Source organism: Babylonia areolata, chromosome 9, assembly GCF_041734735.1.
Source record: "Babylonia areolata isolate BAREFJ2019XMU chromosome 9, ASM4173473v1, whole genome shotgun sequence".
Classification (NCBI taxonomy): domain Eukaryota; kingdom Metazoa; phylum Mollusca; class Gastropoda; order Neogastropoda; family Buccinidae; genus Babylonia; species Babylonia areolata.
The window spans coordinates 20,056,037-20,073,496 of record NC_134884.1 but is presented as its reverse complement, the minus strand read 5'-3'; the positions used below and the strand labels follow the sequence as shown (position 1 = coordinate 20,073,496).

At 44.6% G+C, this 17,460-nt stretch overlaps 1 protein-coding gene across 1 annotated transcript in view; it reads right to left on the bottom strand.

Annotated features, from left to right (window-relative positions):
* The window catches only part of LOC143286109 (uncharacterized), a 48,180-nt gene that overhangs the window by 23,842 nt on the left and 6,878 nt on the right, over nt 1-17,460 (bottom strand). The window contains exons 7-14 of the mRNA XM_076593699.1: nt 15,976-16,028; nt 13,912-14,049; nt 9,839-9,910; nt 8,856-8,921; nt 6,443-6,563; nt 4,625-4,735; nt 2,561-2,717; nt 219-348 (exon numbers count right to left, since the gene is read on the bottom strand). Of these exons, the coding sequence (XP_076449814.1) occupies nt 219-348; nt 2,561-2,717; nt 4,625-4,735; nt 6,443-6,563; nt 8,856-8,921; nt 9,839-9,910; nt 13,912-14,049; nt 15,976-16,028 (848 nt within the window). The remainder of the gene's footprint in view (nt 1-218; nt 349-2,560; nt 2,718-4,624; nt 4,736-6,442; nt 6,564-8,855; nt 8,922-9,838; nt 9,911-13,911; nt 14,050-15,975; nt 16,029-17,460) is intronic.

Here is a 17,460-nt window from a genome sequence, read left to right as displayed (position 1 = left end):
GGCAAAATTCTGTAGAAAAATCCACCTCCATAGGAAAAACAAATAAAACTGCATGCAGGAAAAAATACCCCAAAAATGGGTAGTGCTGTAGTATAGCGACGCGCTCTCCCTGGGGAGAGCAGCCCAAATTTCACACAGAGAAATCTGTTGTGATACAGAAAAATACAAATACAAATACAATATATAAGTATCAATGGTGACAACAATTACAGCTTTACCTGAATCCCTGCTTCATCAGCCAAACGTTGTGCGTTGTCAAGGAGAAGAAGTTGTGTCAGTGGAGACTGCCTGGTGAGGTAACTGCTGATGTTTTTGTACATTTGATCCACAGACTCTTCCGTTTCACTGCTGCAGAAACACACATCAACTGTTTGATAGTCTTCTTACTATGGAATGATTTGGCTTAGTATGAAGAGGTGTATGTGTCTGAAAGAGAAAGTGAGTGAGTGTGTGTGTGTTTGAAAGAGAAAGTGAGTGTGTGTGTGTTTGAAAGAGAAAGTGAGTGAGTGTGTGTGTGTTTGAAAGAGAAAGTGAGTGTGTGTGTGTTTGAAAGAGAAAGTGAGTGAGTGAGTGTGTGTTTGAAAGAGAAAGTGGGTGAGTGAGTGTGTGTTTGAAAGAGAAAGTGAGTGAGTGAGTGTGTGTTTGAAAGAGAAAGTGTGTGAGTGTGTGTGTGTTTGAAAGAGAAAGTGAGTGTGTGTTTGAAAGTGAGTGAGTGAGTGTGTGTTTGAAAGAGAAAGTGAGTGAGTGAGTGTGTGTTTGAAAGAGAAAGTGAGTGAGTGAGTGTGTGTTTGAAAGAGAAAGTGAGTGAGTGAGTGTGTGTTTGAAGGAGAAAGTGAGTGAGTGAGTGTGTGTTTGAAAGAGAAAGTGAGTGAGTGAGTGAGTGTGTGTTTGAAAGAGAAAGTGAGTGAGTGAGTGTGTGTTTGAAAGAGAAAGTGAGTGAGTGAGTGTGTGTTTGAAAGAGAAAGTGAGTGAGTGAGTGAGTGTTTGAAAGAGAAAGTGAGTGAGTCAGTGTGTTCACTCTTTAGTTTAGTGTCTTTTTGCTATTAGTTATATTAGATGATAGAATGAGTGTGTGTGTACGTGTGTATATGCGCGTGCATGTGTGCATGTCTGTGTGTGCATGTGTATACATACATGTGTCCCCGTATATGTGTGTGTGTGTGTGTGTGTGTGTGTGTGACAGAGGGACAGAGAGAGAGAGAGAGAGAACCTGCATACCTGTGTCAATGTGAGTGTTTCTAAATCTATGACTGCTTGCTGACTGTTAAACACTGGCTGTTTATATTCCCTGTTTCACCATTCTAAAAAATGTTTCTTGTAATTTCTTTTGATCTTTCTCTCTCTCTCTCTCATGGTTCTTGTGATTAATTATCTCACAGATAAACAGACACATACAAATCTTACTGTAGCTTTATCTCTCCCCCCCCCCCCCCCCAACCCCCTCCCTCACCGCGCCCCCTTCTTCTGAGTGTATGGCCAAGTTTTCATTTTCACTTTAATATATAGCCCTACGAAATAAATCTTACATCTATCACACAACTGTGGCATGAATATAAATTCTGTGAGGTTAGCACACCTAACCTGTTATTCATCATTAGCTACTGACAATCCCAGTGTAACATATAGCTCAGTGTATGCGTGTGTGCATGTGTGTGTGCATGTGTGCTTGTCTCCATGTGTTTTTTTTTTTATTCCAACTCAGCTGCATGCAAGTCATGCAGCACCTTTTCATGTTTTTCTTGTCATGTATGTCTACCCCAAAATCTTTCCATCAGGAACAGATGATGCAAAAATCCAGAACAAACTGAAATTTTCCAGAGTTTTCAGGAGCACACCGTTTTCTCACACGTGCAATGTTGTGTAGGTGTGTACATGTGTGCATGTTTGAACAAGCACAAAACCACTGAAAACAATAAGAGAACCTCTCCCTTTCAGACTGAAAATAAACATCTGACCCTCATTAACAGTAAGTACACGCTTCAAAGTTGTCATGGTGTTAACTGTGCAGATGTCTGGGACCTGTGGGTGCTCCTGCTTGTATTTTGTTTCCTTGTTGATGGTTTTTTCCCCCCCCTGTAAAATGAGATCCACAGCCATAGCACCCACAACAGCGATGGATTTCTCTCTCTCTTTCCATAACGAACAGCTATTCCGGAATAGTAGGCATGTTTGTTTTGTTTTCTTTCTTTTTCTTTTGTCTCAGGTTTCCCCCTTCATTCCACTATTCATCCTCTCTCTCTCTCTCTCTCTCTCTCTCTCTCTCTCTCACAGACACACTCACTCACAGACACACACACACAAACACACACGCACACACACTCACAAAATACACACACAAACAAACACACGCACACACAAACACACACACACTCACAAAACACACACACACACAAACACACACGCACACACACGCACACATACTCACAAAATACACACACAAACAAACACACGCACACACAAACACACACTCACAAAACACACACACACACACACACACACACACACACACACAAACACACGCAAACACAAACACGCACACACACACATTCTCTTTCCTCACCTGCCGCCATCCTGACTGCAGACGCTGTGCAAGGTGACGGAGCTGGGCTCTTCATCCACATGGGCCGAGTGGACCTCGATCAGGTACTTGCACAGCAGTTCGTACACGAACATACGCCCCTCCATGCCCTCCCAGGTCACACCATCCCCATTTTGGTCTGCGCACGCAGTTATCAGAATCTTGCATAACCGAAATGTACTGCAGCATGATTTTATCACAACAGATTTCTCTGTGTTTAGTTCAACTTGTTTTCCCCAAGCACACTGTGTTTCCACTATGCAGCATCATTGGTTTCTTCGGTTTTTTTGTGTGTTTTTTTTCTTCTGTCGGCAACTTGTGCAAGCTTATTTTTCTTACTATCAAAGTTGATTTTTCTAAAAAATTTTCCCAGGGACAACCCTGTTGCCATGGGTTCTTTTACATAATCTAAGTGCTTGCTGCACAGTTAAATATCGCATATGAACGACTAGCTCCACTCAAGGTCTAGTGGACGGGGAAGAAAATATCCCTGTACAGAACTAAGAATTTGTGGACGTTTGCTTCCTAGCTGGGCACATTATCACTAGGTTTGAGAAGACCCGTCGGCTACTGAATGATGCCAACAATGTTTATGATGGAGAAATTTGTACAAAACATTTCTAGGAAAAATTCTTTTCTTTTTTTAAATGAAATAATATCAAAAGCAAACCCACATGCAACTGCAAATATGACCACACACACACACACACACACACACACACACACACTTATAAACACACACAAACATAAACACACACACACACACACACAAACTCACTTACTCACAATGCACGCACATACTACACAAACATACACAACACACACAACACACACAAAATACTCACACAACACTAGCACACACTAAGAGCACACTCACAATATACAAACACACACATACACACCACACACACACTCATTCAACACACTCACAAACACACACATACACACAACACAAACAATATATACACACAAGCAGACTAACACAACACTACACACAAACACCCACTCACACAACACACACACAATTCTTACAATCCCCACACACACACACACACACACACACCTCCCCACACACACGCTCACAACCACACTCTCACCACCAAAGCCCCCACCCCCCCACATCCACACGCTCACCACACTCTCACCACCAAAGCCCCCACACCCCCCCCATCCACACGCTCACCACACTCTCACCACCAAAGCCCCCCTCCCCACACACACATCCCCCCCAACACACATACACACACACTCACAACCACACTCTCACCGCCAAAGCCCCCACACACACCCCCATGCCCCCCCACATCCACACGCTTACTACACTCTCACCGCCAAAGCCCCTACACACACACACACACCCACCCCCCCACCCCCTCCACACACACACACATGCTTACAACCATATTCTCACCGCCAAAGCCCCAACACCCCAACACATATATGCTCACAACCACCAAAGCCCCCACACCCACACACATACGCTCACAACCACACTCACACCACCAAAGCCCCCACCACACCCACACACCCCCACACACATACGCTCACAACCACACTCACACCACCAAAGCCCCCACCACACCCACACCCCCCCCACACACATACGCTCACAACCACACTCACACCACCAAAGCCCCCACCCCCCCCCACCCCCACCCCCACGCTCACAACCACACTCACACCACCAAGGCCCCCACCACACCCACACACACATATACGCTCACAACCACACTCACACCACCAAAGCCCCCACCACATCCACACACCCCCCACACACACATGCTCACAACCACACTCACACCACCAAAGCCCCCACAACCACACCCACACACCCACACACACATACGCTCACAACCACACTCACACCACCAAAGCCCCCACACCCCTACACACGCACACACACTCACAACCACACACACACCGCCAAAGCCCCCCTCCCCCACCACCCCACACCCACACACTCCCTCACACCCACACACTCCCTCACCTCACACCCACACACTTCCTCACACCCACACACTTCCTCACACCCACACACCCCCTCACCCAGAAGAAAGTGATGGCAAGAAGCCAAGGAATCCACACTGATGGGCCAGCCTTGGGTCAAGTGATGCATCACCAGCTTCATCAGTACAGCGCTGCCTCCCCGGTTTGTGGCTAGCAACATGCAAGTGTGTGCACACACACACATACATGAACACACACACACACATACATGAACACACACACACACACATACATGAACACACACACACAGAAACATACAGAAACACACACACACACACACACAAACACACAACACACACACACGCACACACACATGAACACACACACACATGAACACACACACACACACACACACACACATACACACACACACACATACAGAAGCGCATACACACACACAGACATATATACGCACATGAACACACACATACATGCATACACACATGAATTTTCAGTCTCATGGAAGCATCAAACTATTCAAAGCATGCGGACTGATATATGCATTGCACCAAATCTGCTCTAACACACACACACACACACACTCAGACACACACACACACACACACACAGACACACACACACACAGAGTCACAGACACACACACACACACACAGACACACACACACACAGAGTCACAGACACACACACACACACACACACACACACACACAGAGTCACAGACACACACACACACACACACACACACACACACACACACACAGTCACAGACACACACACACACAGACACACACACACACACATACACACACACACAATGAACATTCATACACATAAGCTAAAAAAAAAAAAGACCATGAATCAAACTTCAAGTTAAACATGACAAATTCTAAACATCGAACTGACGATGACAATCTGCTTAACTTTTGTCAAACAAAACAAAAAACCTTCAGCAAAACAAAACTGATAGAGCAGGAATCAAAAACAAGCACCCTACATTCCAGCACTGGGCTTCATGAGTCATCCTAGCAGTGCTAAGTTTGCTTAGCTGTAAGAATTTCCCCATATATATATATATATCTATCTAAGCTAATTCCACAGATGCAGGAAAATTCTTAGAGGCAATGCAAACTTAGCACAACCCAGCACTGCAGCAGAAAGACTGAAAAATCCAGGATCTCAGCAGCATCAAGTTCATTTAAGATTTTTCCTAAGTCTACGCAAATTCCATATACTGAAGATTGTTGATATGGGTGATTATATGGCACCTATCCTTGGCTGGAGACCAAGCTCTAAGCACTTTTCAAACTCAGGGTCATTTTGCACAACAGGCTGCCTACCTTGGTAGAGCCGAGCGACAGCTGCCACTGGGCACTCATCATTCGTTGCCTGTGTCATTCAAATTCCATACATCTGAGATGATTCGTAAGAGTAAGCAAACTTAGCGCTGCCGAGATGGCATGTGCAACCCAGCCCAGAAGCCACACACACACTCCCACCCACACTCCCACACACCCACACACATGTTCACACAGAACACCCACCCACACCCATCTACCAACACCCACACTCACACACACACACACATCCACCCACACACACACACACCCACCGACACACAACACCCACCACACACCAACCCACTCACACAACACCCACCCACCCACACACACAACACCCACACCCACACACTTGCACAGCCACACACACACACACACACATACACACAACAGCCACCCACACACCACCCACCCACACCCATCCACCCAAACCCACCCACCCACAACCACCCACCCACAAATCCACCCACAAACACCTACACACACCCACATCCCCCCACACTTCGCCCCCCCTCCACATCCACACCCCCCTCCCCACACCCACCCACACACCACCCACCGACGTGCATGAGGAGAGTGCTGGAGGTCTGGCGGACGCTGGAGGCGGCGTGGGCCAGGTAAGCCAGGAAGGCCGCGCAGTGGGTCAGCCACACCTCCGTCGCCTTCCTCGTCGGCAACACCTGACCGCAGCAACAAACGGCACCCGACCAACATGTAATGCCAACGGAAAACATGTAACATCACCACCAACATGTAACGCCACCGGCAAACATGTAACGTCACCACCAAACATGTAACATCACCACCAACATGTAACGCCAGCGGCAAACATGTAACATCACCACCAACATGTAACGCCACCAGCAAACATGTAATGCCACCGCAAACGTGTAACGGCACCATCAACATGTAACATCACCACAAACATGTAAAATCAACAGCAACACACAGTGTCACCATCAACACGCAAAGTCACCATCAATATGCAAAATCACCAGCAACACAGTCACCAGCAGCTTAACAACATCACCAGCAAAAACATAGCCTGCAACATCTAATGCCACCAGCAACATGTAACATCGCCAGCAACATCTAATGCCACCTGTAACAGGTAACATTGCCAGCAACACTCATCATCACCAGCAACACCAGCAATACACAAAGTCACCAGCACCACTCAACATCGCCTGCAACATCTAATGCCATCAGTATCACGTAACATCACCAGCAACATGTAATGTTACCACCAACACGTAACATCGCCACAAATATGTAACGCCACCGCCAATATACAGCATCACTGACAACATGTAACGTCACTACCAACATTTAGCATCGCCACCATCATGTAAAATCACCAGCAACACACAATGTCAACGTCAACACGTAACATCACCAGAAACAATCAACATCACCAGCACCATGTTACAACGCCAAAAACATGTAACATCGCCAGCAACATGTAACATCACCAGAAACACGCAACATCGCCAGCAACATGCAACATCGCCAGCAACACGTAATGTCACCAGAAACACGCAACATCACCAGCAACATGTAACATCACCAGCAATGTCATCAGCAACATGAAACATCACCAGCAACACACAAAGTCACCCGCAACATGCAAAGTCGTCAGCAACACACAAAGTTACAGCAACACACAAAGTCACCAGGAACATCACTAGCAACATGATGCATCAACAGCAAGTCACCACATAACATCACCAGCAACACGTAACATCACCAGCAACACAAAAAGTCACCAGCAACATCACCAGCAACATGTAATGTCACCAGTAACAAAGTCACCAACATAACAGCACACAGCACTACATAACATCACCAACAACATGTAATATCATCAGCAACACACAGTCACCAGCAACACATAACGTCACCAGCAACACAGAAAGTCACCAGCAACATCACCAGCAACACGTAACATCACCATCAACATGAAACATCACCAGCAACATGTAACATCATCAGCAACACAAAAAGTCACCAGCAATACATAACATCACCAGCAACACGTAACATCACCAGCAACATGTAACATCATCAGCAACACAAAAAGTCACCAGCAATACATAACATTACCAGCAACACGAAACATCACCAGCAACATGAAACATAACCAGCAACACGTAACATCACCAGCAACACATAACATCACCAGCAACATGTAACATCACCAGCAACACGAAACATCACCAGCAACACGTAACATCACCAGCAACATGAAACATCACCAGCAACACGTAACATCACCAGCAACACACAAAGTCACCAGCAACATGAAACATCACCAGCAACACGTAACATCACCAGCAACACACAACATCACCAGCAACACATAGCATCACCAGCAACATGAAACATCACCAGCAACATGTAACGTCACCAGTAACATGAAACGTCACCAGCAAAATGCAATGTCACCAGCAACACGTAACATCTCTAGGAACACCCAACATTACAAGCAACATGTAAAGAACAGGCTCTAATAATGGAATTAATTGTGTTTGGAAATCATCAACATACAAAAACTGAAGAAATGTTTTTTCATCTGATCATCTTGTTTGCCATTTTTTTCTTTTTAAATGCATGGTAAATAATATACAATCAAAAGATAATTCTTTAAAGGAACTGAAAAATAAGTATAAAATAAAACACATACTTACTGACAACAAAATCACTTTCAATCATGAAATCAATTCACCTTTCAGACCTGTCAACTCTCAGCTTTGGAATCAAGTCCACAGTTTCATACCATAATCTTTAAACATACTGCTACACTGTGATTGATGCATACATTCTGTAAATCACATTGTTTTAATTAGACACTTGTCCAAACCAGTAGTTTTTGGCCACAGAGATACACTACCTTGACAATGGATGTGCAGATGTTCAACAGAGATACACTACCTTGACAATGGACGTGCAGATGTTCAACAGAGATACACTACCTTGACAATGGACGTGCAGATGTTCAACAACCCTTCTGCAGCATACGCTTCCACACAGTGAAAAGACTGCAACCACAACAAACTTAACAATAGCATAGAATCTATACATGTATTTCATTTACAAACTTTTAAGAACTGATTGAACAGAATTTCCAATCTCATTATATCATGAAAACAGCTCATTAACCCATGTGTCGTTTAATTTACAATGGCCTGGTAATTCCATTCACGTAAATCAACACCTGATGATCGACCTATGCAATAAACATCAGTTGAAAATGCCTGGAAGAGTGTGAATGGAAATATTTCTGATAATGGTTTCAATGGAAAATGGAATAACGCTATTCTGAAAATCAGAAAGTGCACGAACTGCGTTTGATTTCAAATTCAGGTTTGAACTTTTCTTATTTTTCCCCACAGGAAAAAACACTGAAAAGAAGTGTTGTTTTTTTAATAATTATTTTTAGACAGGATAACATCAACTTTACAAACTTTTCACAAACCCCAAGTCAGTTTTTAGTCACTCAAAGCATGAAAAGGATAACTAAATTTATTCAAAACCTTTCCAACCTTTGATGACTGCAAAAACCTTAACAAATGCAGGTAAACTTATTTTTAACCAACAAGACATTGTTGCAAATGGAGTTCTATTTTAAACAACTGGAATAAAACACAAATGCAGGAAAAGAAGAGACACAGACACAGAGACGGAGAAGGAATCAGGCTGATAGATGCAAAAGAAAAGGAACAATACATCTTTATTCATCCATTTAGAAATTATATGTGCATGCACAGGCTTGTCATTCACACAACAGACTCACCTAACCCACAGCCGAGTCCTACACACACACACACACACACACACACACACACACACACAAATGACAAAACCAAAAGGTCATGAAAGAAACAAAACACAGCAGGCAAACAAAGGAGGAAAGAAGGACGTGGACAGAAGGCATAAGGACAGTCGCTCAGCTGACCTCTTGCATGTCTGTCTCAGCAGTGGGAGGAGTCAGCAATGTCAGCGTCTGGTGCATCAGATCCATCATGTCCTTCACACAAATCAAACTTGTCACTTCATGTGCAGTTCATCAATAATGCACAAACACACACACACACACACACACACACACACACACACACCCATGCATGCTTACACACACACACACACACACACACACACACACACACACACACACACATGCACACACACACACATTAGGTTAATAATACATAAGAACACACATATACAGATTATCAATAATACACAAGCACACATGCATGCACATACACACATGCACTGAAAAAATTGATTGTATTGTATTGCTGCTCCCCTTGGAAAAGCCCATCATCACAGTGCAGCACCAACCTTTGTTTTCCCCATTGGACCACTGCTCCACCAGTGGATACATTGAATACAGAGTATGGAATGGAGTGCTTCAGTTAACTGGACACTGCTTGAACAGAAATGCTTTTAGATTAGTTCTAAAGGATGCGAGTGACGGACTGAAAAAAAAAAACCCTGTGAATTCCAGGTTTAGTACAGCGGAAGAAGTAAAAGCTCTCTCCCACTGTGTTTCTCTCTGTTGAATTTGGTAACAGAAAAGATTCTGTCATCAGAGGAAGAGTGGAGAGACCTTCAAGGGACATACTTGCTTAGGAGTTCAGAAAAACACTGAGGTGCAGTTCTAGATATCACATTCGTCAAATCTATAAAAAGACATAAGATATGTCCAAGATGCACGATAAGAAGCTACGGGTCATCCAGCAGAATGTTCAGTGGGATGAAGACAGGCATCAGTTCAAAGAAGAAGAAGAGATCCTGTAACTGCCAGTATCAGAAGCACAGAAATGCACACCTCACTTTCATCCTTTGACAGACTGAAACAGGCAGTAAATTCTAGGTATGCATAGCCAAAGAACAAAAAGCTCTCCTGCTGTGTTTGTTGTATTTGGGAACACAGAAAACACTGTCACCACACTGAGATACCTTGAAGGGACATACTTGCTTACTTAAAGGGTCAGAAACATACTGAGGTGCACTTCCAGATAGGATATGAAGTCAGAAACCAGACTGATTAAACCTTGATACTTTTCTTGTATGTTTGTAGGACAAACATTACCTTTAACGCACAGAACATCTTTCAAAAGAACCTCGACCTCTGATCAAAGGTCAAGGTCACACAGATATGTTTGTTATGTTATGAAAGTGAAGTGAATCTGCGAATGGGGTTTCTTAAAGTGAGTGGAATTCTGACAAAAATATTTGAGAGAACTGATGACATTGCACCATAATATCATGTGTGTCTCCTGTGTGAGTGTAGATGTGGTCAAGGAGCTGCTGGAAGATCGTCTGGAATCCGCCTCTCTGGACAACCAGAATGTGGAGTCTGACTGGAGGACCCTGCGTGAGCTGATCTATAGTACAGCTTCAGAGACCCTGGGACCCATGTCCAGAAAGCACAAAGACTGGTTTGATGAAAACTGTGATGAAATCAAGCAGCTTCTGGATGAGAAACGCCGTCTGCATCAAGCCTACCTGAGCAACCCAAAGTCCACATCAAAAAAGGATGTGTACGATGCCATCCGCAGGACTGTTCAGCAAAAGTTACGCCAGATGCAGGATAAGTGGCTGAGTGACAAAGCTGATGAGATCCAGGGATATGCTGACAGGCACGATATGAAGAGGTTCTATGATGCCTTAAAAGAAGTCTACGGCCCCACATCCTCAGGATCATCCCCCCTCCTCAGTGCAGATGGGAATACCTTGATCACCGAGAAGGAGAAAATTCTCGAACGCTGGGCTGAGCACTTCAACAGTGTCTTAAATCGCCCTTCCTCCATAAATGATGAAGCCATAGACCGTCTCCCACAAGTCCCCATCAACGAAGCACTGGACGATCCGCCAACACCTCTTGAGACCCAGAAAGCAATCCGTCTGCTATCCAGTGGCAAAGCACCTGGCTCAGACTCCATACCAGCAGAGGTCTACAAGGATGGAGGCACTGTGCTGACTGAGAAGCTCCATCAGCTGTACTCACTCATGTGGAAAGAAGAGACGATCCCCCAGGATTTCAAAGATGCATCTATCATTCACTTGTACAAGCGAAAGGGGAACCGGCAAGCCTGTGATAACCATCGGGGCATTTCCTTGCTCTCCATCGCAGGCAAGATACTTGCCAGGATCCTACTAAACCGCCTCACAGCACACCTTGACCAAGGTCATTTGCCTGAGAGCCAGTGTGGATTCCGGAAAGAGCGCGGAACCACCGACATGGTGTTTGCTGCAAGGCAGCTGCAAGAGAAATGTCAGGAGCAAAATGCCGATCTGTTCTCCACCTATGTCGACCTCACTAGGGCCTTCGACACCGTGAGTAGAGAGGGACTGTGGAAGATCATGGCCAAGTACGGATGCCCTCGGAAATTTATTTCCTTGGTCAGCCAATTCCATGAAGGCATGCAGGCTCGAGTCCAGGACAAAGGCGAAACATCTGCTCCTTTTGCTGTCACAAATGGTGTCAAGCAAGGCTGCGTCCTGGCTCCAACGCTGTTCAGCCTCATGTTCTCTGCAATGCTTACTGATGCCTTCAGAGATGGCGATGTTGGAATCGGCCTAAAGTACCGAACAGATGGTAAGTTGTTTAACCTCAGAAAGCTTCAAGCAAAAACGAAGGTCATGACAGACATCATCAGAGACTGTTTGTTTGCTGATGATTGTGCCCTCAACGCTGGATCTGAAGCTGACATGCAACTCAGCGTTGACAAGTTTGCCACTGCCAGCAGGAACTTCGGTCTTACCATCAGCACGAGGAAAACTGAAGTTCTCCATCAGCCAGCCCCAGGGAAACCCTACGTTGAGCCCAACATCACAGTCAATGGTCAGAGACTCAGTGTGGTGGAGCGGTTCACATACCTTGGCAGCACACTGTCACGAAATGCGACCATCGACGATGAAGTGAACGTCAGGATTGCAAGAGCAAGCGCAACTTTTGGTAGACTCAGTGCAAATGTCTGGAGCAGAAGAGGCATTAGTCTTGAGACCAAGCTAAAGGTCTACAGAGCAGTAGTTCTCCCCACACTACTGTACGCCTGCGAAACTTGGACAGTGTACCAACGACATGCCAAGAAGCTGAACCACTTCCACACAACATGCCTCAGGAAGCTACTGAACATCAAGTGGCAAGACAAGACCCCAGACACAGAGGTGCTCGCAAAAGCCACCCTTCCCAGCATCTTCACCATCCTGATGCAGTCCCAGCTTCGCTGGGCTGGACACGTGGCGCGCATGCCAGACCATCGGCTGCCCAAAAGGCTCTTCTATGGCGAGCTGCAACAAGGGAAGAGATCACACGGAGGTCAGAAGAAGCGCTTCAGAGATACTCTGAAAGTCTCTCTGAAAGCGTTTGATATCAACCCTGACTCCTGGGAGGAATCTGCAGTGGACCGTGACAAATGGCGCGCTGCTGTGCACAAAGGCGCCAAGTTGTGCGAGGCCAACAGGACTGCTGCAGCTGTTCAGAAGAGGCAGGCCAGAAAGTCACGGGCAAACAAGCTCCCTGACAATGGTATGCCTGTCTTTGTCTGCCCCAACTGTCAGCGAACATTTCGTGCGCAGATCGGACTATTCAGCCATCTGCGCATTCACAGATAGATTCATGAGCATCCTCCCCCCCCCCCATCCCACCACCACCCTCCCCCCATCCCCCAGCTGGATGACAACGATGGTCATCATCAATCTCGATGGACACACACCACCAGATGTGGTCAAGGACGTCTGTATGCAAGCAGGCATGCAAGAATGTTATATGCATGTTCAGCATGCATGTATGCTTGCACATGGACACATGAATATGTGTGCATGTGTGTGTGTGTGTGTGTGTGTACACGTCCTCATGTGTGCGTGTATATATGTGTGTGTATGTTTATATGTGTGTGTGTGCATATGCATGCATAAGTGTGTGTCTGTGTGTGAGAGAGAGCAGTGTGTGCCTGCATGTTTGTGTGCATGTGAGAAAGATGGAGATAATCTAATTTCTCAGACAATGTCACGCACCTGAAAGTCTACATGCTCCATGTAGGCAGACATGATTTTGGCAACCGTTTCCCGAATGGACAGCTGGGGGTGTGAGATCAGGCTGAACACAATGGTCAGCACACACTCCACCATGTAACCAGGCATCTCTACAACTTCCTGAAAAAAAAACCCCAAAAATATTACCTTTTGAAACTTCCTCCTGTCAATACAAGAACCTATGGTGAATGCTCTTTCTCCTTTGCTGCTCCTCATATCTGGAATAATCTTCCTCGTCATATCCTTGCATCTTATTCTGTCTTTGCTTATAGCTCATCACTAAAAACTCATCTTTTTAAAACCTATCTATAAGCACTCTCAGCTTCCTTTTTCTCCAACACCATCCATGTCAACTAACTTGGGATGCATGAATAGTGGGAGGCGGAGAGTGGGGGGAGGGAGGGGTTTTGAAAAAGAGTGATCATTAATGATTTACATAATTTGTACCCTGAGCTCTTAGAGAGATAGGGCGCTATACAAATGTACATTATCATTATTATTATCATTATAAATGAACAAACCCAAAACACAGTGTTCTTAACCTCTGAACTGTTATCGTTTGTTTCAGAATCAGTTCACTGACTGACTGACGTGCAGAAAGGACCAACAAGTCACCCAACAAATCAACTACTGTATTTAACTGACAACAAGGTGCTTCAGATTATTAGGCACACCCTTCAAACTGAAACCAAATTATTAAAAAAAAAGACACACTTTAACCATACATTAGGCCCTGCATACCATAAGACACACATCAAAATGACATGTTCAGTTCAATTACTCAAGGAGGCGTCACTGCATTCAGAACAAGTCCATATACACTACATCACATCTGCTAAGCGGATGCCTGGCCAACAGCGTAACCCAAATCAATAAACAAGAAGACAAGCATTTATGGGCCTGTTGTTGACACTGGTATGGTGTGTACCTTCAGCCCAAGTCAATGTTAAGGCCTTGAAATCATCAGAACGCTCTTCACATGTTGTATCATCCGCTCGCTTGTCTGTGTCGTCCATCTCTGCCTTCTTGAATCCGTCCTGTCCCCTGCTCCACCATGAGTGTTGTTTAAGTGAATGTGAGTGGTTTGTGGGCTGTTTTCATTGTAATTCCTGTGAAGGTTTTCATTCATTTTCACTGCCAACAGTGCCACACTTCCTGGCTCAGAGGTCTAGCTCAATATGTTTCTGATTCACAGCAAGGTTTCTGCATATCTTGACCACATGTTGGGTACACATTATGAAAAGGTGCGTGGGTTGAAGTTTGGGAAAAAGTACTGTCCTTCAGTCCCAAAATATAGTCATGAAAAAATTGGCTGGCATGCTTCCCGGCTGATCCACTGACTGCAATTAACTAATGGTGGTTTGAATCACACACCTAAGAAGGTGACAGAATGGTTAAGATGTTTATCTGCCAATACATGTCTTTGAGGGTCTGGGTCTGGATCCCAGTCTCATCATTTTTCACAAGTTTCTCTGAGAAATCCATCTGAGCATTTAGTCATTCGGATAAGATGACAAACTGAGGTCCTGTGTGCAGCACGCACTTGGTGCACTGGAAAAGAACCCATGGCAACAAAAATGTTGTCCTCTGGCAAAATTCTGTAGAAGAAATCCATTCTCATTGGTACACAAATATTTATGCATGCACTCAAGGCCTGACTAATGGATCAGGTAATGTTGTTTTGAGGCATCTGCCTCGCAGATGTGGTGTAGTGTATATGGATTTGCCTGAATGCAATGACGCTTCCTTGAGAAACTGACTCTAAAACTGAAATCACACACTGGGGACTGGGGCATTATGGGTTTAAATACACACCCATCAAAACCTGAAATATTACTGGGGGAGTGGAGGGCAAGGGGGAGTAAGTGGTGACTCCTTTCCTGGGCTGAGTGCACTATGGGCTCAAAAGCAACAACTGGATGTATCTCAAAAAGTTTGATTTCAACTGCTGCCTGAAAAAAACATCGAACAGCCGGTAGAGAAAAAACACACATCAAGACTGTCAACAAAAAACAACAACAGGACAGAGTTTAGTGTGAAACTTACCTCTTTAGCGCGAACGCTTGGCGTAAAACAACTGTGAACAATCGCATGCACACCTGCAAGAAAAATAAATGAAAGAAAATAATAATGAAAAAAAACCCACAACAAAAAAAAACCAACCATTTTTCAGGATATTGGAATGGAGTAGTAAACATTCTGTTCTTAATACACTGATTGATTAATTGATATGGATACTTATATAGCACCTATCCTTGTTCGGAGACCAAGCTCTAAACGCTTTACAAAAATGGGGTCACTTACACAACAGGCTGTCTACCTGGGTAGAGCCGACTGACAGCTGCCATTGGGCGCTTATCATTTGTTTCCTGTGTCATTTAGTCAGATTTCAGGCACACACATACACATTCAGACAAACATGTAACGTTTAACATTTTACGTGTATGGCCGTTTTGTTTATTCACCCAGACATGTAAATACAGCCATACTCCATTTTGGGGGGTGTGCATGCTGGGTATGTTCTTGTTTCCATAACCCTTTGAATGCTGACATGGATTACAGGATCTTTAATGTGTGTATTTGATCTTCTGCATGCATACACACACGAAGGAGATTCAGGCACTGGCAGTTCTGCACATATGTTGACCTGGGAGATCAGAAAAATCTCAACCCTTTACCCACCAGGCACCACATATTTCCGATGAAAATTTTAGGGAAACAACAACTTTGCAAAGGTGTGTCATATCACAACAAATGGCTGAGATGTCTGTTAGCTTTCATGTAAGCAACATTCAAACTCTTATTACGACTCTCCTAAATCTATATATTGTCTGGATAGATGTAAGAAAAGTCTTAAATATGTATGAATTCCCTTTATTCAAAAACAAACGGGATATATCAGAAACACATGTGTGTTTTACAAGTAAATCCAATTGTTTCAGCACAATGGCAATTGTCAGCTATCACCAACAGGCACATTGACCCATGCACACCAAACTATTTATATAAAAGTTGATACCATTCTGACGTTTGTATTTGTATTTGTATTTCTTTTTATCACAACAGATTTCTCTGTGTGAAATTCAGGCTGCTCTCCCCAGGGAGAGCGCGTCGCTACACTACAGCGCCACCCTTTTTTTTGTATTTTTTCCTGCATGCAGTTTTATTTGTTCTTCCTATCGATGTGGATTTTTCTACAGAATTTTGCCAGGAACAACCCTTTTGTTGCCGTGGGTTCTTTTACGTGCGCTAAGTGCATGCTGCACACGGGACCTCGGTTTATCATCTCATCCGAATGACTAGCGTCCAGACCACCACTCAAGGTCTAGTGGAGGGGGAGAAAATATCAGCAACTGAACCGTGATTCAAACCAGCGCGCTCATATTCTCTCGCTTCCTAGGCGGACGCGTTACCTCTAGGTCATCACTCCACATGTAGTCTTTTTTGTCTCAACGATTCTTTTGAACACAGTTTCACAGTTCCTCCAACTATTCAGGAAAAGATCTGCGTTCTGCAGTCTGTATAACTGGA